Source organism: Cherax quadricarinatus, chromosome 31, assembly GCF_038502225.1.
Source record: "Cherax quadricarinatus isolate ZL_2023a chromosome 31, ASM3850222v1, whole genome shotgun sequence".
Lineage (NCBI taxonomy): Eukaryota > Metazoa > Arthropoda > Malacostraca > Decapoda > Parastacidae > Cherax > Cherax quadricarinatus.
Window position 1 is genome coordinate 37,791,500 of NC_091322.1, and position 25,137 is coordinate 37,816,636.

Sequence of the window (25,137 nt, forward strand, 5' to 3'; positions counted from 1 at the left end):
CTGGTGGTGGTGATTGTCTCTGTCTGGTACCTAATAGCACTGGTAGTGGTGATTGTCTCTGTCTGGTACCTAATAGCACTGGTGGTGGTGATTGTCTCTGTCTGGTACCTAATAGCACTGGTAGTGGTAGTGATTGTCTCTGTCTGGTACCTAATAGCACTGGTGGTGGTGATTGTCTCTGTGTGGTAACTAATAGCACTGGTAGTGGTGATTGTCTCTGTCTGGTACCTAATAGCACTGGTAGTGGTGATTGTCTCTGTCTGGTACCTAATAGCACTGGTGGTGGTGATTGTCTCTGTTTACCTGGAGTTTACCTGGAGAGAGTTCCGGGGGTCAACGCCCCCGCGGCCCGGTCTGAGACCAGGCCTCCTGGTGGATCAGAGCCTGATCAGCCAGGCTGTTGCTGCTGGCTGCACGCAAACCAACATACGAGCCACAGCCCGGCTGATCCGGAACTGACTTTAGGTGCTTGTCCAGTGCCAGCTTGAAGACTGCCAGGGGTCTGTTGGTAATCCCCCTTATGTGTGCTGGGAGGCAGTTGAACAGTCTCGGGCCCCTGACACTTATTGTATGGTCTCTTAACGTGCTAGTGACACCCCTGCTTTTCATTGGGGGGATGGTGCATCGTCTGCCAAGTCTTTTGCTTTCGTAGTGGGTGATTTTCGTGTGCAAGTTCGGTACTAGTCCCTCTAGGATTTTCCAGGTGTATATAATCATGTATCTCTCCCTCCTGCGTTCCAGGGAATACAGGTTTAGGAACCTCAAGCGCTCCCAATAATTGAGGTGTTTTATCTCCGTTATGCGCGCCGTGAAAGTTCTCTGTACATTTTCTAGGTCGGCAATTTCACCTGCCTTGAAAGGTGCTGTTAGTGTGCAGCAATATTCCAGCCTAGATAGAACAAGTGACCTGAAGAGTGTCATCATGGGCTTGGCCTCCCTAGTTTTGAAGGTTCTCATTATCCATCCTGTCATTTTTCTAGCAGATGCGATTGATACAGTGTTATGGTCCTTGAAGGTGAGATCCTCCGACATGATCACTCCCAGGTCTTTGACGTTGGTGTTTCGCTCTATTTTGTGGCCAGAATTTGTTTTGTACTCTGATGAAGATTTAATTTCCTCATGTTTACCATATCTGAGTAATTGAAATTTCTCATCGTTGAACTTCATATTGTTTTCTGCAGCCCACTGAAAGATTTGGTTGATGTCTGCCTGGAGCTTTGCAGTGTCTGCAATGGAAGACACTGTCATGCAGATTCGGTACCTGTCTGGTACCTAATAGCACTGGTAGTGGTGATTGTCTCTGTCTGGTACCTAATAGCACTGGTGGTGGTGATTGTCTCTGTCTGGTACCTAATAGCACTGGTAGTGGTGATTGTCTCTGTCTGGTACCTAATAGCACTGGTAGTGGTGGTGATTGTCTCTGTCTGGTACCTAATAGCACTGGTGGTGGTGATTGTCTCTGTCTGGTACCTAATAGCACTGGTGGTGGTGATTGTCTCTGTCTGGTACCTAATAGCACTGGTAGTGGTGGTGATTGTCTCTGTCTGGTACCTAATAGCACTGGTAGTGGTGATTGTCTCTGTCTGGTACCTAATAGCACTGGTAGTGGTGATTGTCTCTGTCTGGTACCTAATAGCACTGGTGGTGGTGATTGTCTCTGTCTGGTAACTAATAGCACTGGTAGTGGTGATTGTCTCTGTCTGGTACCTAATAGCACTGGTAGTGGTGATTGTCTCTGTCTGGTACCTAATAGCACTTGTGGTGGTGATTGTCTCTGTCTGGTACCTAATAGCACTGGTGGTGGTGATTGTCTCTGTCTGGTACCTAATAGCACTGGTAGTGGTGATTGTCTCTGTCTGGTACCTAATAGCACTGGTGGTGGTGATTGTCTCTGTCTGGTACCTAATAGCACTGGTGGTGGTGATTGTCTCTGTCTGGTACCTAATAGCACTGGTAGTGGTGATTGTCTCTGTCTGGTACCTAATAGCACTGGTGGTGGTGATTGTCTCTGTCTGGTACCTAATAGCACTGGTGGTGGTGATTGTCTCTGTCTGGTACCTAATAGCACTGGTAGTGGTGATTGTCTCTGTCTGGTACCTAATAGCACTGGTGGTGGTGATTGTGTCTGTCTGGTACCTAATAGCACTGGTAGTGGTGATTGTCTCTGTCTGGTACCTAATAGCACTGGTAGTGGTGGTGATTGTCTCTGTCTGGTACCTAATAGCACTGGTGGTGGTGATTGTCTCTGTCTGGTACCTAATAGCACTGGTGGTGGTGATTGTCTCTGTCTGGTACCTAATAGCACTGGTGGTGGTGATTGTCTCTGTCTGGTACCTAATAGCACTGGTGGTGGTGATTGTCTCTGTCTGGTACCTAATAGCACTGGTGGTGGTGATTGTCTCTGTTTACCTGGAGTTTACCTGGAGAGAGTTCCGGGGGTCAACGCCCCCGCGGCCCGGTCTGAGACCAGGCCTCCTGGTGGATCAGAGCCTGATCAACCAGGCTGTTGCTGCTGGCTGCACGCAAACCAACGTACGAGCCACAGCCCGGCTGATCAGGAACCGACTTTAGGTGCTTGTCCAGTGCCAGCTTGAAAACTGCCAGGGGTCTGTTGGTAATCCCCCTTATGTGTACTGGGAGGCAGTTGAACAGTCTCGGGCCCCTGACACTTATTGTATGGTCTCTTAACGTGCTAGTGACACCCCTGCTTTTCATTGGGGGGATGGTGCATCGTCTGCCAAGTCTTTTGCTTTCGTAGTGAGTGATTTTCGTGTGCAAGTTCGGTACTAGTCCCTCTAGGATTTTCCAGGTGTATATAATCATGTATCTCTCCCTCCTGCGTTCCAGGGAATACAGGTTTAGAAACCTCAAGCGCTCCCAGTAATTGAGGTGTTTTATCTCCGTTATGCGCGCCATGAAAGTTCTCTGTACATTTTCTAGGTCGGCAATTTCACCTGCCTTGAAAGGTGCTGTTAGAGTGCAGCAATATTCCAGCCTAGATAGAACAAGTGACCTGAAGAGTGTCATCATGGGCTTGGCCTCCCTAGTTTTGAAGGTTCTCATTATCCATCCTGTCATTTTTCTAGCAGATGCGATTGATACAATGTTATGGTCCTTGAAGGTGAGATCCTCCGACATAATCACTCCCAGGTCTTTGACGTTGGTGTTTCGCTCTATTTTGTGGCCAGAATTTGTTTTGTACTCTGATGAAGATTTAATTTCCTCATGTTTACCATATCTGAGTAATTGAAATTTCTCATCGTTGAACTTCATATTGTTTTCTGCAGCCCACTGAAAGATTTGGTTGATGTCCGCCTGGAGCCTTGCAGTGTCTGCAATGGAAGACACTGTCATGCAGATTCGGGTGTCATCTGCAAAGGAAGACACGGTGCTGTGGCTGACATCCTTGTCTATGTCGGATATGAGGATGAGGAACAAGATGGGAGCTAGTACTGTGCCTTGTGGAACAGAGCTTTTCACCGTAGCTGCCTCGGACTTTACTCTGTTGACGACTACTCTCTGTGTTCTGTTAGTGAGGAAATTATAGATCCATCGACCGACTTTTCCTGTTATTCCTTTAGCGCGCATTTTGTGCGCTATTACGCCATGGTCACACTTGTCGAAGGCTTTTGCAAAGTCTGTATATATTACATCTGCATTCTTTTTGTCTTCTAGTGCATTTAGGACCTTGTCGTAGTGATCCAGTAGTTGAGACAGACAGGAGCGACCTGTTCTAAACCCATGTTGCCCTGGGTTGTGTAACTGATGGGTTTCTAGATGGGTGGTGATCTTGCTTCTTAGGACCCTTTCAAAGATTTTTATGATATGGGATGTTAGTGCTATTGGTCTGTAGTTCTTTGCTGTTGCTTTACTGCCCCCTTTGTGGAGTGGGGCTATGTCTGTTGTTTTTAGTAACTGAGGGACGACCCCCGTGTCCATGCTCCCTCTCCATAGGATGGAAAAGGCTCGTGATAGGGGCTTCTTGCAGTTCTTGATGAACACAGAGTTCCATGAGTCTGGCCCTGGGGCAGAGTGCATGGGCATGTCATTTATCGCCTGTTCGAAGTCATTTGGCGTCAGGATAACATCGGATAGGCTTGTGTTAATCAAATTTTGTGGCTCTCTCATAAAAAATTCATTTTGATCTTCGACTCTCAGTCTGGTTAGCGGCTTGCTAAAAACTGAGTCATATTGGGACTTGAGTAGCTCACTCATTTCCTTGCTGTCATCTGTGTAGGACCCATCTTGTTTAAGTAGGGGCCCAATACTGGGCGTTGTTCTCGATTTTGATTTGGCATAGGAGAAGAAATACTTTGGGTTTCTTTCGATTTCATTTATAGCTTTTAGTTCTTCCCGCGATTCCTGACTCCTAAAGGATTCTTTTAGCTTAAGTTCGATGCTTGCTATTTCTCTGACCAGTGTCTCCCTGCGCATTTCAGATATATTGACCTCTTTTAGCCGCTCTGTTATTCTTTTCCGTCGCCTGTAAAGGGAGCGCCTGTCTCTTTCTATTTTACATCTACTCCTCCTTTTTCTTAGAGGAATAAGCCTTGTGCATACATCGAGTGCCACCGAGTTAATCTGTTCTAGGCATAAGTTTGGGTCTGTGTTGCTTAGTATATCTTCCCAGCTTATATCGGTTAGGACTTGGTTTACTTGGTCCCACTTTATGTTTTTGTTATTGAAGTTGAATTTGGTGAATGCTCCCTCGTGACTAGTCTCATTTTGTCGGTCTGGGGCTCCTCGCATACATGTCTGAACCTCAATTATGTTGTGATCTGAGTATATTGTTTTTGATATGGTGACATTTCTTATCAGATCATCATTGTTAGTGAATATGAGGTCTAGTGTATTCTCCAGTCTAGTAGGCTCTATTATTTGCTGGTTTAAATTGAATTTTGTGCAGAGATTTAAAAGCTCGTGTGAGTGTGAGTTTTCATCAGAGCTGCCTCCTGGTGTTATTACTGCAACAATATTATTTGCTATATTCCTCCATTTTAGGTGCCTTAAGTTGAAATCCCCCAGGAGCAAGATGTTGGGTGCAGGAGCTGGAAGATTTTCCAGACAGTGGTCAATTTTTAACAGCTGTTCCTGGAATTGCTGGGATGTTGCATCCGGAGGCTTGTAGACTACCACAATGACTAGGTTTTGGTTCTCGACCTTTACTGCTAAAACTTCCACTACGTCATTTGAGGCATTAAGCAGTTCTGTGCAAACAAGTGACTCTGCAATGTACAGGCCAACCCCCCCCCCTTTTGCCTGTTCACTCTGTCACATCTGTATAGGTTGTAACCTGGGATCCATATTTCATTGTCCAAGTGATCCTTTATGTGGGTCTCAGTGAAAGCCGCGAACATTGCCTTTGCCTCTGCAAGCAGTCCACGGATGAAAGGTATTTTGTTGTTTGTTGCTGGCTTTAGACCCTGTATATTTGCAAAGAAGAATGTTATCAGACTGGTGGTATTGTTGGTACTGGGGGGGGATTTTTTTTCCGGCATTAGTATCTGTATCTGTTGGTTTGGAGTGGAGGCCATCGACTGTGGTTCCACTCCAGGAATGACTGGATTTGGTGTACGATTTCTGCCATTTCCTGCCAGTTTTTTTTCCTTCCTGGCACTAAAAAACCTCTCCCTCTTGAGTGGCTGTGGCTACCCAGGTTTTCCCATGGCCTGGATGTTTTGTATCTTTTTGTCCCCTTTAGATGGTATGCCTGGTAATTTAAGTTATAGCACAGTCTTTCCTGTACTGAAGAGGTACACATTTCAGGGTGAAAAAGCTTACAGGAAGGGAGTTTGCATTTTCCTGTTGTCATTAGGGCATGGCATTTTCTAGGGTGGTCATAGTTGCACGTCCCATCTGTTTTTCCAGATTTCCCATGCCAGCAGATACCAAGTGCATAGTATGTGCACAGGCTTGGTTTCCGCTTGCCTTGGGTTTCTGTGACTGTATTCCCTGTTGGTGCATGTTTCCCTGTCTTACTTCTATCCTCCCTAGCACCAACAATGGAGCTCCCACCAGTTGTTTTTGGTAATTTATCCTCACTATTGCTATTGGAGTCCTCTTGTTTGCTATTTCCTGCGGTATTTCTAGTTTGCAATATTGGTTTTATCTTATCTTTGACTACACTTGTTTCCCTACTATGGCTCCTGTCCCCTATGAGGTCATTTATATGTATTCCTTCCTGCGTATAATTCCCGACTACCTGGACAAAATCTCCAGCTTCACCATTACTGTCTCCCAGGACAGTATCTCCAGCTTCACCATTTCTGTCTCCCAGGACAGCACCTCCAGCTTCACCATTACTGTCTCCCAGGACAGCACCTCCAGCTTTACTATTACTGTCTCCCAGGACATCACCTCCAGCCTTACAGTTTGTGACTACATGGCCAGTATCAAGGGCAGTACCATTCAGCCCAGACTTTTTATGTTCCCATCTGTTGTAGAAAGCTTCCAGGTTTTCTATGAAAGCAGCTTTGATGTTGTCCTCTTTTAATACCCTTGTGATTTTAGTCCACAGATTTTCCTCATTTGGGCATACCCAGAAACACTTCTCTGTTTTAATACTGCTTGTAGCTAGTTCTGGGATATCTGCACAAGGGGCGTGACACCAATTTCCACAAAAATGACAATTTATCCATGTGGAAGCCCGTTTGTTTGACTGACCACAGACTACACACAGCTTCATAATGATTTGAATGGTTGATTTACTGCAATTCTACTAGCAACCTCTTGAATATTATATTAATAACCTTAAATGAAGCTCTAGCTATTTGTATTTCTGTTTCTAACTCTTTTTGTATATTGGACAGCTTACCGTCACGTTCCTGATTTTTAATGTTTGTGTTTATAAGGGCGCCTACAACCCCATCCGTTTACAGTCTGCTTTATTGTCCAACGAAACTGTTTGAAACCAGTCCCGGGTTCGGACCAGTCAAGGGTTCGGACCAGTCAAGGGTCCGGACCAGTCGATCTGCTCTGATCAGTGGGTCACTTATTTAAAACATACTGGTTGGTGATTTGAGCTAACACATGAAGGATCTACTGGAAATTATCTACCCGAGTAATATGTGATTTGACTGATACAAAAGTATAACTTGCGTGTTGAAGAGCCGGTGATATCTGGCAGCTCCTACAATGACGAACGGTCACCTCCTTGTTTATCAATCGCTGTATCTGGCTTTTCTATTTTTTTTTTCCGTCTCCACCACAATAAATGCTATATTATCACTATAGTTGACTGGTGCAAATTTTGGAGGAAGGACGCTTTTTCTGTAGTAATAATTGCTTCTCGTTGTGTATATTGCGACCGCTGGTAACTACAGGTTATATGAAATTCACAGTAACGTCTCGTATTTCAAGAAAAGAAACTAATGAAAGTCACTCCACTCCACTAAGTACCATTATAATACTGGTTAGTTGCTACTACAACACTGTATTCTGCTATTCACTGGTATCACTAGATTATATGCGAGTACACTAGCAGGCCAGGAAGATTATTAAAAACAGCTGACCTGTGGTAAGTTTCTGGCGACTTCTGGCACCTGCCTCTATAGGCTTATCACTTCATTTACAAATTCACCTGTTTTCAAATGACACTTTAGCCTTTATCATCAATATACTAGGGAGCCACTGTAGTATACACTATACACTATGTATACTCAATGTTATCAGGGAGACTTTCTTTCCTCTGACATGAAAAGTTCAATTATTATTATTTTTTTCCACACGGGAACAGGCCTATGATTCCCCTCTGGCAGTAAACTCTGCTACGCAGTGCACACTAATTCTCCTTTTTTGACTCAGTATATAATGTTTTCCGCCCAAGATTGGTTCCAGGCGCTAGAGGGATGTATCGTATAGGATTGATGACACAAATTAAAGTTCTAGCACGTAAGAGCGACCGTGAAAACACGAGAAAACCGGGAGCTCAACGAGGCACACTGACACGCTGGCACGCTGCTCAACCTAATAGCACTGGTGGTGGTGATTGTCTCTGTCTGGTAACTAATAGCACTGGTAGTGGTGATTGTCTCTGTCTGGTACCTAATAGCACTGGTAGTGGTGATTGTCTCTGTCTGGTACCTAATAGCACTGGTGGTGGTGATTGTCTCTGTCTGGTACCTAATAGCACTGGTGGTGGTGATTGTCTCTGTCTGGTACCTAATAGCACTGGTGGTAGTGATTGTCTCTGTCTGGTACCTAATAGCACTGGTAGTGGTGATTGTCTCTGTCTGGTACCTAATAGCACTGGTGGTGGTGATTGTCTCTGTCTGGTACCTAATAGTACTGGTGGTGGTGATTGTCTCTGTCTGGTACCTAATAGCACTGGTAGTGGTGATTGTCTCTGTCTGGTACCTAATAGCACTGGTGGTAGTGATTGTCTCTGTCTGGTACCTAATAGCACTGGTGGTGGTGATTGTCTCTGTCTGGTACCTAATAGCACTGGTAGTGGTGATTGTCTCTGTCTGGTACCTAATAGCACTGGTGGTGGTGATTGTCTCTGTCTGGTACCTAATAGCACTGGTAGTGGTGATTGTCTCTGTCTGGTACCTAATAGCACTGGTGGTGGTGATTGTCTCTGTCTGGTACCTAATAGCACTGGTAGTGGTGATTGTCTCTGTCTGGTACCTAATAGCACTGGTGGTGGTGATTGTCTCTGTCTGGTACCTAATAGCACTGGTAGTGGTGATTGTCTCTGTCTGGTACCTAATAGCACTGGTAGTGGTGATTGTCTCTGTCTGGTACCTAATAGCACTGGTGGTGGTGATTGTCTCTGTCTGGTACCTAATAGCACTGGTAGTGCTGATTGTCTCTGTCTGGTACCTAATAGCACTGGTGGTGGTGATTGTCTCTGTCTGGTACCTAATAGCACTGGTAGTGGTGATTGTCTCTGTCTGGTACCTAATAGCACTGGTAGTGGTGATTGTCTGTCTGGTACCTAATAGCACTGGTAGTGGTGATTGTCTCTGTCTGGTACCTAATAGCACTGGTGGTGGTGATTGTCTCTGTCTGGTACCTAATAGCACTGGTAGTGGTGATTGTCTCTGTCTGGTACCTAATAGCACTGGTAGTGGTGATTGTCTCTTTCTGGTAAGTAATAGCACTGGTAGTGGTGATTGTCTCTGTCTGGTACCTAATAGCACTGGTAGTGATGATTGTCTCTGTCTGGTACCTAATAGCACTGGTAGTGGTGATTGTCTGTCTGGTACCTAATAGCACTGGTAGTGGTGATTGTCTCTGTCTGGTACCTAATAGCACTGGTAGTGGTGATTGTCTCTCTCTGGTACCTAATAGCACTGGTGGTGGTGATTGTCTCTGTCTGGTACCTAATAGCACTGGTAGTGGTGGTGATTGTCTCTTTCTGGTACCTAATAGCACTGGTGGTGGTGATTGTCTCTGTCTGGTACCTAATAGCACTGGTGGTGGTGATTGTCTCTGTCTGGTACCTAATAGCACTGGTAGTGGTGGTGATTGTCTCTGTCTGGTACCTAATAGCACTGGTAGTGTTGATTGTCTCTGTCTGGTACCTAATAGCACTGGTGGTGGTGATTGTCTCTGTCTGGTAACTAATAGCACTTTTAGTGGTGATTGTCTCTGTCTGGTACCTAATAGCACTGGTAGTGGTGATTGTCTCTGTCTGGTACCTAATAGCACTGGTGGTGGTGATTGTCTCTGTCTGGTACCTAATAGCACTGGTGGTGGTGATTGTCTCTGTCTGGTACCTAAAAGCACTGGTGGTGGTGATTGTCTCTGTCTGGTACCTAATAGCACTGGTAGTGGTGATTGTCTCTGTCTGGTACCTAATAGCACTGGTAGTGGTGATTGTCTCTGTCTGGTACCTAATAGCACTGGTCGTGGTGATTGTCTCTGTCTGGTACCTAATAGCACTGGTGGTGGTGATTGTCTCTGTCTGGTACCTAATAGCACTGGTAGTGGTGATTGTCTCTGTCTGGTACCTAATAGTACTGGTAGTGGTGATTGTCTCTGTCTGGTACCTAATAGCACTGGTGGTGGTGATTGTCTCTGTCTGGTACCTAATAGCACTGGTAGTGGTGATTGTCTCTGTCTGGTACCTAATAGCACTGGTAGTGGTGATTGTCTCTGTCTGGTACCTAATAGCACTGGTAGTGGTGGTGATTGTCTCTGTCTGGTACCTAATAGCACTGGTGGTGGTGATTGTCTCTGTCTGGTACCTAATAGCACTGGTAGTGGTGATTGTCTCTGTCTGGTACCTAATAGCACTGGTGGTGGTGATTGTCTCTGTCTGGTACCTAATAGCACTGGTAGTGGTGATTGTCTCTGTCTGGTACCTAATAGCACTGGTGGTGGTGATTGTCTCTGTCTGGTACCTAATAGCACTGGTGGTGGTGATTGTCTCTGTCTGGTACCTAATAGCACTGGTGGTGGTGATTGTCTCTGGTACCTAATAGCACTGGTAGTGGTGATTGTCTCTGTCTGGTACCTAATAGCACTGGTAGTGGTGATTGTCTCTGTCTGGTACCTAATAGCACTGGTGGTGGTGATTGTCTCTGTCTGGTACCTAATAGCACTGGTAGTGGTGATTGTCTCTGTCTGGTACCTAATAGTACTGGTAGTGGTGATTGTCTCTGTCTGGTACCTAATAGCACTGGTGGTGGTGATTGTCTCTGTCTGGTACCTAATAGCACTGGTAGTGGTGATTGTCTCTGTCTGGTACCTAATAGCACTGGTAGTGGTGATTGTCTGTCTGGTACCTAATAGCACTGGTAGTGGTGATTGTCTCTGTCTGGTACCTAATAGCACTGGTGGTGGTGATTGTCTCTGTCTGGTACCTAATAGCACTGGTAGTGGTGATTGTCTCTGTCTGGTACCTAATAGCACTGGTAGTGGTGATTGTCTCTGTCTGGTACCTAATAGCACTGGTGGTGGTGATTGTCTCTGTCTGGTACCTAATAGCACTGGTAGTGGTGATTGTCTCTGTCTGGTACCTAATAGCACTGGTAGTGGTGATTGTCTCTGTCTGGTACCTAATAGCACTACCTAATAGCACTGGTAGTGGTGATTGTCTCTGTCTGGTACCTAATAGCACTGGTGGTGGTGATTCTCTCTGTCTGGTACCTAATAGCACTGGTAGTGGTGATTGTCTGTCTGGTACCTAATAGCACTGGTAGTGGTGATTGTCTCTGTCTGGTACCTAATAGCACTGGTAGTGGTGATTGTCTCTGTCTGGTACCTAATAGCACTGGTAGTGGTGATTGTCTCTGTCTGGTACCTAATAGCACTGGTAGTGGTGATTATCTCTGTCTGGTACCTAATAGCACTGGTAGTGGTGATTGTCTCTGTCTGGTACCTAATAGCACTGGTAGTGGTGATTGTCTCTGTCTGGTACCTAATAGCACTGGTAGTGGTGATTGTCTCTGTCTGGTACCTAATAGCACTGGTGGTGGTGATTGTCTCTGTCTGGTACCTAATAGCACTGGTAGTGGTGATTGTCTCTGTCTGGTACCTAATAGCACTGGTAGTGGTGATTGTCTCTGTCTGGTACCTAATAGCACTGGTGGTGGTGATTGTCTCTGTCTGGTACCTAATAGCACTGGTGGTGGTGATTGTCTCTGTCTGGTACCTAATAGCACTGGTAGTGGTGATTGTCTCTGTCTGGTACCTAATAGCACTGGTGGTGGTGATTGTCTGTGTGGTACCTAATAGCACTGGTAGTGGTGATTGTCTCTGTCTGGTACCTAATAGCACTGGTAGTGGTGATTGTCTCTGTCTGGTACCTAATAGCACTGGTGGTGGTGATTGTCTCTGTCTGGTACCTAATAGCACTGGTGGTGGTGATTGTCTCTGTCTGGTACCTAATAGCACTGGTAGTGGTGATTGTCTCTGTCTGGTACCTAATAGCACTGGTAGTGGTGATTGTCTCTGTCTGGTAACTAATAGCACTGGTGGTGGTGATGATTGTCTCTGTCTGGTACCTAATAGCACTGCTAGTGGTGATTGTCTCTGTCTGGTACCTAATAGCACTGGTGGTGGTGGTGATTGTCTCTGTCTGGTACCTAATAGCACTGGTAGTGGTGATTGTCTCTGTCTGGTACCTAATAGCACTGGTAGTGGTGATTGTCTCTTTCTGGTACCTAATAGCACTGGTAGTGGTGATTGTCTCTGTCTGGTACCTAATAGCACTGGTAGTGATGATTGTCTCTGTCTGGTACCTAATAGCACTGGTAGTGGTGATTGTCTGTCTGGTACCTAATAGCACTGGTAGTGGTGATTGTCTCTGTCTGGTACCTAATAGCACTGGTAGTGGTGATTGTCTCTCTCTGGTACCTAATAGCACTGGTGGTGGTGATTGTCTCTGTCTGGTACCTAATAGCACTGGTAGTGGTGGTGATTGTCTCTTTCTGGTACCTAATAGCACTGGTGGTGGTGATTGTCTCTGTCTGGTACCTAATAGCACTGGTGGTGGTGATTGTCTCTGTCTGGTACCTAATAGCACTGGTAGTGGTGGTGATTGTCTCTGTCTGGTACCTAATAGCACTGGTAGTGTTGATTGTCTCTGTCTGGTACCTAATAGCACTGGTGGTGGTGATTGTCTCTGTCTGGTAACTAATAGCACTTTTAGTGGTGATTGTCTCTGTCTGGTACCTAATAGCACTGGTAGTGGTGATTGTCTCTGTCTGGTACCTAATAGCACTGGTGGTGGTGATTGTCTCTGTCTGGTACCTAATAGCACTGGTGGTGGTGATTGTCTCTGTCTGGTACCTAATAGCACTGGTGGTGGTGATTGTCTCTGTCTGGTACCTAATAGCACTGGTAGTGGTGATTGTCTCTGTCTGGTACCTAATAGCACTGGTAGTGGTGATTGTCTCTGTCTGGTACCTAATAGCACTGGTGGTGGTGATTGTCTCTGTCTGGTACCTAATAGCACTGGTGGTGGTGATTGTCTCTGTCTGGTACCTAATAGCACTGGTAGTGGTGATTGTCTCTGTCTGGTACCTAATAGCACTGGTTGTGGTGATTGTCTCTGTCTGGTACCTAATAGCACTGGTAGTGGTGATTGTCTCTGTCTGGTACCTAATAGCACTGGTGGTGGTGATTGTCTCTGTCTGGTACCTAATAGCACTGGTAGTGGTGATTGTCTCTGTCTGGTACCTAATAGCACTGGTAGTGGTGATTGTCTCTGTCTGGTACCTAATAGCACTGGTGGTGGTGATTGTCTCTGTCTGGTACCTAATAGCACTGGTAGTGGTGATTGTCTCTGTCTGGTACCTAATAGCACTGGTGGTGGTGATTGTCTCTGTCTGGTACCTAATAGCACTGGTAGTGGTGATTGTCTCTGTCTGGTACCTAATAGCACTGGTGGTGGTGATTGTCTCTGTCTGGTACCTAATAGCACTGGTGGTGGTGATTGTCTCTGTCTGGTACCTAATAGCACTGGTGGTGGTGATTGTCTCTGGTACCTAATAGCACTGGTAGTGGTGATTGTCTCTGTCTGGTACCTAATAGCACTGGTAGTGGTGATTGTCTCTGTCTGGTACCTAATAGCACTGGTGGTGGTGATTGTCTCTGTCTGGTACCTAATAGCACTGGTAGTGGTGATTGTCTCTGTCTGGTACCTAATAGCACTGGTAGTGGTGATTGTCTCTGTCTGGTACCTAATAGCACTGGTGGTGGTGATTGTCTCTGTCTGGTACCTAATAGCACTGGTAGTGGTGATTGTCTCTGTCTGGTACCTAATAGCACTGGTAGTGGTGATTGTCTCTGTCTGGTACCTAATAGCACTGGTAGTGGTGATTGTCTCTGTCTGGTACCTAATAGCACTGGTGGTGGTGATTGTCTCTGTCTGGTACCTAATAGCACTGGTAGTGGTGATTGTCTCTGTCTGGTACCTAATAGCACTGGTAGTGGTGATTGTCTCTGTCTGGTACCTAATAGCACTGGTGGTGGTGATTGTCTCTGTCTGGTACCTAATAGCACTGGTAGTGGTGATTGTCTCTGTCTGGTACCTAATAGCACTGGTAGTGGTGATTGTCTCTGTCTGGTACCTAATAGCACTGGTAGTGGTGATTGTCTCTGTCTGGTACCTAATAGCACTGGTGGTGGTGATTCTCTCTGTCTGGTACCTAATAGCACTGGTAGTGGTGATTGTCTGTCTGGTACCTAATAGCACTGGTAGTGGTGATTGTCTCTGTCTGGTACCTAATAGCACTGGTAGTGGTGATTGTCTCTGTCTGGTACCTAATAGCACTGGTAGTGGTGATTGTCTCTGTCTGGTACCTAATAGCACTGGTGGTGGTGATTATCTCTGTCTGGTACCTAATAGCACTGGTAGTGGTGATTGTCTCTGTCTGGTACCTAATAGCACTGGTAGTGGTGATTGTCTCTGTCTGGTACCTAATAGCACTGGTAGTGGTGATTGTCTCTGTCTGGTACCTAATAGCACTGGTGGTGGTGATTGTCTCTGTCTGGTACCTAATAGCACTGGTAGTGGTGATTGTCTCTGTCTGGTACCTAATAGCACTGGTAGTGGTGATTGTCTCTGTCTGGTACCTAATAGCACTGGTGGTGGTGATTGTCTCTGTCTGGTACCTAATAGCACTGGTGGTGGTGATTGTCTCTGTCTGGTACCTAATAGCACTGGTAGTGGTGATTGTCTCTGTCTGGTACCTAATAGCACTGGTGGTGGTGATTGTCTGTGTGGTACCTAATAGCACTGGTAGTGGTGATTGTCTCTGTCTGGTACCTAATAGCACTGGTAGTGGTGATTGTCTCTGTCTGGTACCTAATAGCACTGGTGGTGGTGATTGTCTCTGTCTGGTACCTAATAGCACTGGTGGTGGTGATTGTCTCTGTCTGGTACCTAATAGCACTGGTAGTGGTGATTGTCTCTGTCTGGTACCTAATAGCACTGGTAGTGGTGATTGTCTCTGTCTGGTAACTAATAGCACTGGTGGTGGTGATGATTGTCTCTGTCTGGCACCTAATAGCACTGCTAGTGGTGATTGTCTCTGTCTGGTACCTAATAGCACTGGTGGTGGTGGTGATTGTCTCTGTCTGGTACCTAATAGCACTGGTAGTGGTGATTGTCTCTGTCTGGTACCTAATAGCACAGGTGGTGGTGATTGTCTCTGTCTGGTACCTAATAGCACTGGTGGTGGTGATTGTGTCTGTCTGGTACCTAATAGCACTGGTAGTGGTGATTGTCTCTGTCTGGTACCTAATAGCACTGGTAGTGGTGTTTGTCTCTGTCTGGTACCTAATAGCACTGGTAGTGGTGATTGTCTCTGTCTGGTACCTAATAGCACTGGTAGTGGTGATTGTCTCTGTCTGGTACCTAATAGCACTGGTGGTGGTGATTGTCTCTGTCTGGTACCTAATAGCACTGGTAGTGGTGATTGTCTCTGGTACCTAATAGCACTGGTAGTGGTGATTGTCTCTGTCTGGTACCTAATAGCACTGGTAGTGGTGATTGTCTCTGTCTGGTACCTAATAGCACTGGTAGTGGTGATTGTCTCTGTCTGGTACCTAATAGCACTGGTAGTGGTGATTGTCTCTGTCTGGTACCTAATAGCACTGGTAGTGGTGATTGTCTCTGTCTGGTACCTAATAGCACTGGTGGTGGTGATTGTCTCTGTCTGGTACCTAATAGCACTGGTGGTGGTGGTGATTGTCTCTGTCTGGTACCTAATAGCACTGGTAGTGGTGATTATCTCTGTCTGGTACCTAATAGCACTGGTAGTGGTGATTGTCTCTGTCTGGTATCTAATAGCACTGGTAGTGGTGATTGTCTCTGTCTGGTACCTAATAGCACTGGTGGTGGTGATTATCTCTGTCTGGTACCTAATAGCACTGGTAGTGGTGATTGTCTCTGTCTGGTACCTAATAGCACTGGTAGTGGTGATTGTCTCTGTCTGGTACCTAATAGCACTGGTAGTGGTGATTGTCTCTGTCTGGTACCTAATAGCACTGGTAGTGGTGATTGTCTCTGTCTGGTACCTAATAGCACTGGTAGTGGTGATTATCTCTGTCTGGTACCTAATAGCACTGGTAGTGGTGATTGTCTCTGTCTGGTACCTAATAGCACTGGTAGTGGTGATTGTCTCTTTCTGGTAAGTAATAGCACTGGTAGTGGTGATTGTCTCTGTCTGGTACCTAATAGCACTGGTAGTGATGATTGTCTCTGTCTGGTACCTAATAGCACTGGTAGTGGTGATTGTCTGTCTGGTACCTAATAGCACTGGTAGTGGTGATTGTCTCTGTCTGGTACCTAATAGCACTGGTAGTGGTGATTGTCTCTCTCTGGTACCTAATAGCACTGGTGGTGGTGATTGTCTCTGTCTGGTACCTAATAGCACTGGTAGTGGTGGTGATTGTCTCTGTCTGGTACCTAATAGCACTGGTGGTGGTGATTGTCTCTGTCTGGTACCTAATAGCACTGGTGGTGGTGATTGTCTCTGTCTGGTACCTAATAGCACTGGTAGTGGTGGTGATTGTCTCTGTCTGGTACCTAATAGCACTGGTAGTGTTGATTGTCTCTGTCTGGTACCTAATAGCACTGGTGGTGGTGATTGTCTCTGTCTGGTAACTAATAGCACTTTTAGTGGTGATTGTCTCTGTCTGGTACCTAATAGCACTGGTAGTGGTGATTGTCTCTGTCTGGTACCTAATAGCACTGGTGGTGGTGATTGTCTCTGTCTGGTACCTAATAGCACTGGTGGTGGTGATTGTCTCTGTCTGGTACCTAATAGCACTGGTGGTGGTGATTGTCTCTGTCTGGTACCTAATAGCACTGGTAGTGGTGATTGTCTCTGTCTGGTACCTAATAGCACTGGTAGTGGTGATTGTCTCTGTCTGGTACCTAATAGCACTGGTGGTGGTGATTGTCTCTGTCTGGTACCTAATAGCACTGGTGGTGGTGATTGTCTCTGTCTGGTACCTAATAGCACTGGTAGTGGTGATTGTCTCTGTCTGGTACCTAATAGCACTGGTTGTGGTGATTGTCTCTGTCTGGTACCTAATAGCACTGGTAGTGGTGATTGTCTCTGTCTGGTACCTAATAGCACTGGTGGTGGTGATTGTCTCTGTCTGGTACCTAATAGCACTGGTGGTGGTGATTGTCTCTGTCTGGTACCTAATAGCACTGGTAGTGGTGGTGATTGTCTCTGTCTGGTACCTAATAGCACTGGTGGTGGTGATTGTCTCTGTCTGGTACCTAATAGCACTGGTAGTGGTGATTGTCTCTGTCTGGTACCTAATAGCACTGGTGGTGGTGATTGTCTCTGTCTGGTACCTAATAGCACTGGTAGTGGTGATTGTCTCTGTCTGGTACCTAATAGCACTGGTGGTGGTGATTGTCTCTGTCTGGTACCTAATAGCACTGGTGGTGGTGATTGTCTCTGTCTGGTACCTAATAGCACTGGTGGTGGTGATTGTCTCTGGTACCTAATAGCACTGGTAGTGGTGATTGTCTCTGTCTGGTACCTAATAGCACTGGTAGTGGTGATTGTCTCTGTCTGGTACCTAATAGCACTGGTGGTGGTGATTGTCTCTGTCTGGTACCTAATAGCACTGGTAGTGGTGATTGTCTCTGTCTGGTACCTAATAGCACTGGTAGTGGTGATTGTCTCTGTCTGGTACCTAATAGCACTGGTGGTGGTGATTGTCTCTGTCTGGTACCTAATAGCACTGGTAGTGGTGATTGTCTCTGTCTGGTACCTAATAGCACTGGTAGTGGTGATTGTCTGTCTGGTACCTAATAGCACTGGTAGTGGTGATTGTCTCTGTCTGGTACCTAATAGCACTGGTGGTGGTGATTGTCTCTGTCTGGTACCTAATAGCACTGGTAGTGGTGATTGTCTCTGTCTGGTACCTAATAGCACTGGTAGTGGTGATTGTCTCTGTCTGGTACCTAATAGCACTGGTGGTGGTGATTGTCTCTGTCTGGTACCTAATAGCACTGGTAGTGGTGATTGTCTCTGTCTGGTACCTAATAGCACTGGTAGTGGTGATTGTCTCTGTCTGGTACCTAATAGCACTGGTAGTGGTGATTGTCTCTGTCTGGTACCTAATAGCACTGGTGGTGGTGATTCTCTCTGTCTGGTACCTAATAGCACTGGTAGTGGTGATTGTCTGTCTGGTACCTAATAGCACTGGTAGTGGTGATTGTCTCTGTCTGGTACCTAATAGCACTGGTAGTGGTGATTGTCTCTGTCTGGTACCTAATAGCACTGGTAGTGGTGATTGTCTCTGTCTGGTACCTAATAGCACTGGTGGTGGTGATTATCTCTGTCTGGTACCTAATAGCACTGGTAGTGGTGATTGTCTCTGTCTGGTACCTAATAGCACTGGTAGTGGTGATTGTCTCTGTCTGGTACCTAATAGCACTGGTAGTGGTGATTGTCTCTGTCTGGTACCTAATAGCACTGGTGGTGGTGATTGTCTCTGTCTGGTACCTAATAGCACTGGTAGTGGTGATTGTCTCTGTCTGGTACCTAATAGCACTGGTAGTGGTGATTGTCTCTGTCTGGTACCTAATAGCACTGGTGGTGGTGATTGTCTCTGTCTGGTACCTAATAGCACTGGTGGTGGTGATTGTCTCTGTCTGGTACCTAATAGCACTGGTAGTGGTGATTGTCTCTGTCTGGTACCTAATAGCACTGGTGGTGGTGATTGTCTGTGTGGTACCTAATAGCACTGGTAGTGGTGATTGTCTCTGTCTGGTACCTAATAGCACTGGTAGTGGTGATTGTCTCTGTCTGGTACCTAATAGCACTGGTGGTGGTGATTGTCTCTGTCTGGTACCTAATAGCACTGGTGGTGGTGATTGTCTCTGTCTGGTACCTAATAGCACTGGTAGTGGTGATTGTCTCTGTCTGGTACCTAATAGCACTGGTAGTGGTGATTGTCTCTGTCTGGTAACTAATAGCACTGGTGGTGGTGATGATTGTCTCTGTCTGGCACCTAATAGCACTGCTAGTGGTGATTGTCTCTGTCTGGTACCTAATAGCACTGGTGGTGGTGGTGATTGTCTCTGTCTGGTACCTAATAGCACTGGTAGTGGTGATTGTCTCTGTCTGGTACCTAATAGCACAGGTGGTGGTGATTGTCTCTGTCTGGTACCTAATAGCACTGGTGGTGGTGATTGTGTCTGTCTGGTACCTAATAGCACTGGTAGTGGTGATTGTCTCTGTCTGGTACCTAATAGCACTGGTAGTGGTGTTTGTCTCTGTCTGGTACCTAATAGCACTGGTAGTGGTGATTGTCTCTGTCTGGTACCTAATAGCACTGGTAGTGGTGATTGTCTCTGTCTGGTACCTAATAGCACTGGTGGTGGTGATTGTCTCTGTCTGGTACCTAATAGCACTGGTAGTGGTGATTGTCTCTGGTACCTAATAGCACTGGTAGTGGTGATTGTCTCTGTCTGGTACCTAATAGCACTGGTAGTGGTGATTGTCTCTGTCTGGTACCTAATAGCACTGGTAGTGGTGATTGTCTCTGTCTGGTACCTAATAGCACTGGTAGTGGTGATTGTCTCTGTCTGGTACCTAATAGCACTGGTAGTGGTGATTGTCTCTGTCTGGTACCTAATAGCACTGGTGGTGGTGATTGTCTCTGTCTGGTACCTAATAGCACTGGTGGTGGTGGTGATTGTCTCTGTCTGGTACCTAATAGCACTGGTAGTGGTGATTATCTCTGTCTGGTACCTAATAGCACTGGTAGTGGTGATTGTCTCTGTCTGGTATCTAATAGCACTGGTAGTGGTGATTGTCTCTGTCTGGTACCTAATAGCACTGGTGGTGGTGATTATCTCTGTCTGGTACCTAATAGCACTGGTAGTGGTGATTGTCTCTGTCTGGTACCTAATAGCACTGGTAGTGGTGATTGTCTCTGTCTGGTACCTAATAGCACTGGTAGTGGTGATTGTCTCTGTCTGGTACCTAATAGCACTGGTAGTGGTGATTGTCTCTGTCTGGTACCTAATAGCACTGGTAGTGGTGATTATCTCTGTCTGGTACCTAATAGCACTGGTAGTGGTGATTGTCTCTGTCTGGTACCTAATAGCACTGGTGGTGGTGATTGTCTCTGTCTGGTACCTAATAGCACTGGTGGTGGTGGTGATTGTCTCTGTCTGGTACCTAATAGCACTGGTAGTGGTGATTATCTCTGTCTGGTACCTAATAGCACTGGTAGTGGTGATTGTCTCTGTCTGGTACCTAATAGCACTGGTGGTGGTGATTGTCTCTGTCTGGTACCTAATAGCACTGGTGGTGGTGGTTATTGTCTCTGGTACCTAATAGCACTGGTAGTGGTGATTGTCTCTGTCTGGTACCTAATAGCACTGGTGGTGATGATGATTGTCTCTGTCTGGTACCTAATAGCACTGGTAGTGGTGATTGTCTCTGTCTGGTACCTAATAGCACTGGTAGTGGTGATTGTCTCTGTCTGGTACCTAATAGCACTGGTGGTGGTGATTGTCTCTGTCTGGTACCTAATAGCACTGGTGGTGGTGGTTATTGTCTCTGGTACCTAATAGCACTGGTGGTGGTGGTGATTGTCTCTGTCTGGTACCTAATAGCACTGGTGGTGGTGGTGATTGTCTCTGTCTGGTACCTAATAGCACTGGTAGTGGTGATTGTCTCTGTCTGGTACCTAATAGCACTGGTGGTGGTGATGATTGACTCTGTCTGGTACCTAATAGCACTGGTAGTAGTGATTGTCTCTGTCTGGTACCTAATAGCACTGGTGGTGGTGGTGATTGTCTCTGTCTGGTACCTAATAGCATTGGTGGTGGTGATGATTGACTGTCTGGTACCTAATAGCACTGGTGGTGGTGGTGATTGACTCTGTCTGGTACCTAATAGCACTGGTGGTGGTGATGATTGACTCTGTCTGGTATCTAATAGCACTGGTGGTGGTGATGATTGTCTCTGTCTGGTACCTAATAGCACTGGTAGTGGTGGTGATTGTCTCTGTCTGGTACCTAATAGCACTGGTGTTGGTGATGATTGACTCTGTCTGGTACCTAATAGCACTGGTGGTAGTGGTGATTGTCTCTGTCTGGTACCTAATAGCAGGTGGTGGTGGTGATTGTCTCTGTCTGGTACCTAATAGCACTGGTGGTGGTGATGATTGTCTCTGTCTGGTACCTAATATCACTGGTGGTAGTGGTGATTGTCTCTGTCTGGTACCTAATAGCACTGGTGGTGGTGATGTTTGTCTCTGTCTGGTACCTAATAGCACTGGTGGTGGTGGTGATTGTCTCTGTCCTGTACCTAATAGCACTGGTGGTGGTGGTGATTGTCTGTCTGGTACCTAATAGCACTGGTGGTGGTGGTGATTGTCTCTGTCTGGTACCTAATAGCACTGGTGGTGGTGGTGATTGTCTCTGTCTGGTACCTAATAGCACTGGTGGTGGTGGTGATTGTCTCTCTCTGGTACCTAATAGCACTGGTAGTGGTGATTGTCTCCGTCTGGTACCTAATAGCACTGGTGGTGGTGGTGATTGTCTCTGTCTGGTACCTAATAGCACTGGTGGTGGTGATGATTGACTCTGTCTGGTACCTAATAGCACTGGTGGTGGTGGTGATTGTCTCTGTCTGGTACCTAATAGCACTGGTGGTGGTGATGATTGTCTCTGTCTGGTACCTAATAGCACTGGTGGTGGTGGTGATTGTCTCTGTCTGGTACCTAATAGCACTGGTGGTGGTGGTGATTGTCTATGTCTGGTACATAATAGCACTGGTGGTGGTGATGATTGTCTCTGTCTGGTACCTAATAGCACTGGTAGTGGTGATTGTCTCTGTCTGGTACCTAATAGCACTGGTAGTGGTGATTGTCTCTGTCTGGTACCTAATAGCACTGGTGGTGGTGGTGATTGTCTCTGTCTGGTACCTAATAGCACTGGTGGTGGTGATGATTGACTCTGTCTGGTACCTAATAGCACTGGTGGTGGTGATGATTGACTCTGTCTGGTACCTAATAGCACTGGTGGTGGTGATTGACTCTGGTACCTAATAGCACTGGTGGTGGTGGTGATTGTCTCTGTCTGGTACCTAATAGCACTGGTGGTGGTGATGATTGTCTCTGTCTGGTACCTAATAGCACTGGTAGTGGTGATTGTCTCTGTCTGGTACCTAATAGCACTGGTAGTGGTGATTGACTCTGTCTGGTACCTAATAGCACTGGTGGTGGTGATGATTGACTCTGTCTGGTACCTAATAGCACTGGTAGTGGTGATTGTCTCTGTCTGGTACCTAATAGCACTGGTAGTGGTGATTGACTCTGTCTGGTACCTAATAGCACTGGTAGTGGTGATTGACTCTGTCTGGTACCTAATAGCACTGGTGGTGGTGATGATTAACTCTGTCTGGTACCTAATAGCACTGGTGGTGGTGATGATTGACTCTGGTACCTAATAGCACTGGTGGTAGTGATGACTGACTCTGTCTGGTACCTAACAGCACTGGTGGTGGTGATGATTGACTCTGTCTGGTACCTAATAGCACTGATGGTGGTGATGATTGACTCTGTCTGGTACCTAATAGCACTGATGGTGGTGGTGGTGATTGACTCTGGTACCTAATAGCACTGGTGGTGGTGGTGATTGTCTCTGTCTGGTTCCTAATAGCACTGGTGGTGGTGATGATTGACTCTGTCTGGTACCTAATAGCACTGGTGGTGGTGATGATTGACTCTGGTACCTAATAGCACTGGTGGTAGTGATGACTGACTCTGTCTGGTACCTAACAGCACTGGTGGTGGTGATGATTGACTCTGTCTGGTACCTAATAGCACTGGTGGTGGTGATGATTGACTCTGTCTGGTACCTAATAGCACTGGTGGTGGTGATGATTGACTCTGGTACCTAATAGCACTGGTGGTAGTGATGACTGACTCTGTCTGGTACCTAACAGCACTGGTGGTGGTGATGATTGACTCTGTCTGGTACCTAATAGCACTGGTGGTGGTGATGATTGACTCTGTCTGGTACCTAATAGCACTGGTGGTCTTGGTGATTGCCTTTGTCTGGTGCCTAATAGCACTGGTGGTGGTGGTGATGATTGACTCTGTCTGGTGCCTAGTAGCACTGGTGGTGGTGATGATTGACTCTGTCTGGTGCCTAATAGCACTGGTGGTGGTGATGATTGACTCTGTCTGGTACCTAATAGCACTGGTGGTAGTGATGACTGACTCTGTCTGGTACCTAACAGCACTGGTGGTGGTGATGATTGACTCTGTCTGGTCCCTAATAGCACTGGTGGTGGTGATGATTGACTCTGTCTGGTACCTATTAGCACTGATGGTGGTGATGACTGACTCTGTCTGGTACCTAATAGCCAGGGCCTGATTACCGCATAGGCAAACTAGGCATTTGCCTAGGGCCCCGCGCATTTGGGGGCCCCGCGGTCCAAGGGGTTCAGGGGTTCAGGGGTTCATCCAAGACTGCGCACATGGTGCAAGTGCAAAGGGGTCCCTACCTAAAAAGTTCAAGTGTTTGGAGAGTAAAATTGATTTTTAAAAATTAATCAAAACAAAAATAAATAATGAAATAAAATAAAAATAAATAAACCTAACCATAGATGGCACTCTCAACACGCCTTTGTTTACATCAGAACAGCTGTGTTTTCCCGCTAATGGGTGAGTATGGGACATTTCTCTCCAATTTTCTGTAGTAATTACACGTTATCTAGACTTGTACTGTGACAAATTAACTGAAGTGTTGTTGATAGACATTGATGTATATGGATAAATGTTTGTTTTCGCCTCTAAATGTTAAGGGAGGTACCTGATAGGGTTACTTGACCAGTAAAGACACATGGACCAGTAAAGACCCATTTTTGGTAAAAATACTATAAAGAAAATCCTAAAAACGCAAACTGACTTCCGTTTGTAGGTTTTAAAAGCACTTTGTCCGTTTGTAGGTTTTAAAAGCACTTTGTCCTGTCTTTAAGTCTTTATCATTTCAATAACAGATCTCAATTGATTGATGTTCTACATCACTTCCATCGCAAATGCTTAGTTTTCAGGTTGCGACGGAAGTGATGTAGAACATCAATTAATTTACTACATATTTCCCCAGAAACACATAAGCCCCCCCACCCCCAAGCTGGAAGAGGTCGCTTCGCTTACCCGTAACTCAAAGGGGCCCCGCCAATCTGAATAGCCTAGGGCCCGGAGACTTCTTAATCTGGCCCTGCTAATAGCACTGGTGGTGGTGATGATTGACTCTGTCTGGTGCCTAATAGTACTGGTGGTGGTGATGATTGACTCTGTCTTGTGAAGGGAATATCAGCACATATTGGACAATCCACCAGTGGTCTGAAATCGTGAAAAAGTTAACTAAAAACTCTTGTTCTAGTGTATTTGTGTTCCATGGACCTCATTGTAAATAAGTCACCTTTTTCACTCTCTGTGGTTATTCTTGGTTAATTTCCATGTGCTCTTTACATAACACCATCGTGAAAAACCTAAATAAAACTTCATTTCTGGTAATTGCTCATGTCCTTGCAGCTGCCCGTTCGACCAAGTGAAGATGTTTGATGGACCTAGCCACATATCTCCGTTAATTGGGACATATTGTGGCCAGCAGAGAAACCTGGTCATCTTCAGCACCGGAAGCACCCTCCTCCTCACCTTTACAACCCTCCAGCGCATCGCTGACACACAAAACAGGGGATTCCAGGGTATATTCAACTTTTCCGAGAGTTACGTAAAGTTAGGTAAGTGCCCCTGGGAAAGTCGCCTTAATGAATTACGATAAAGTGTACAGTATTTTGTTGAATATAATAATAATAATAATAAAATTATTATTATAATAAAAGGGCTTATATATTATTTTATCTAGTGACTGTGATAATTTGTACATTGGTGAACCAGTATGAAACTTGGAGAAGCATCTGAGTGAACATGTTTACATGTATGGGAGTGATATACCTCTAATAATACTTGAGTGTTACGATGGGACCTCCATCAGCCACCTGTGGGAGAGGAGTGCTGCTCGTTCAGTTATATTAAAGAACGAGACACTAGCAAGCATAAATGTGTGGAGGCTGCTAGAGTTTCCATCTCGTACCCAGTAACACAAAACCAGGGCAGCTTCACTGCTTAGCGGCGAACCTTCTTAAAACGCACAACTCCACTTGTCATTTTAAGACCATC

At 45.9% G+C, this 25,137-nt stretch overlaps 1 protein-coding gene across 9 annotated transcripts in view; it reads left to right on the forward strand.

Annotated features, from left to right (window-relative positions):
* The window catches only part of LOC128699015 (cubilin), a 421,279-nt gene that overhangs the window by 345,089 nt on the left and 51,053 nt on the right, over window positions 1-25,137 (forward strand). For all 9 annotated transcript variants that reach the window (XM_070090389.1, XM_070090391.1, XM_070090383.1 and 6 more), the window contains one exon: window positions 24,490-24,698. In XM_070090389.1, the coding sequence (XP_069946490.1) occupies window positions 24,490-24,698 (209 nt within the window). The remainder of the gene's footprint in view (window positions 1-24,489; window positions 24,699-25,137) is intronic.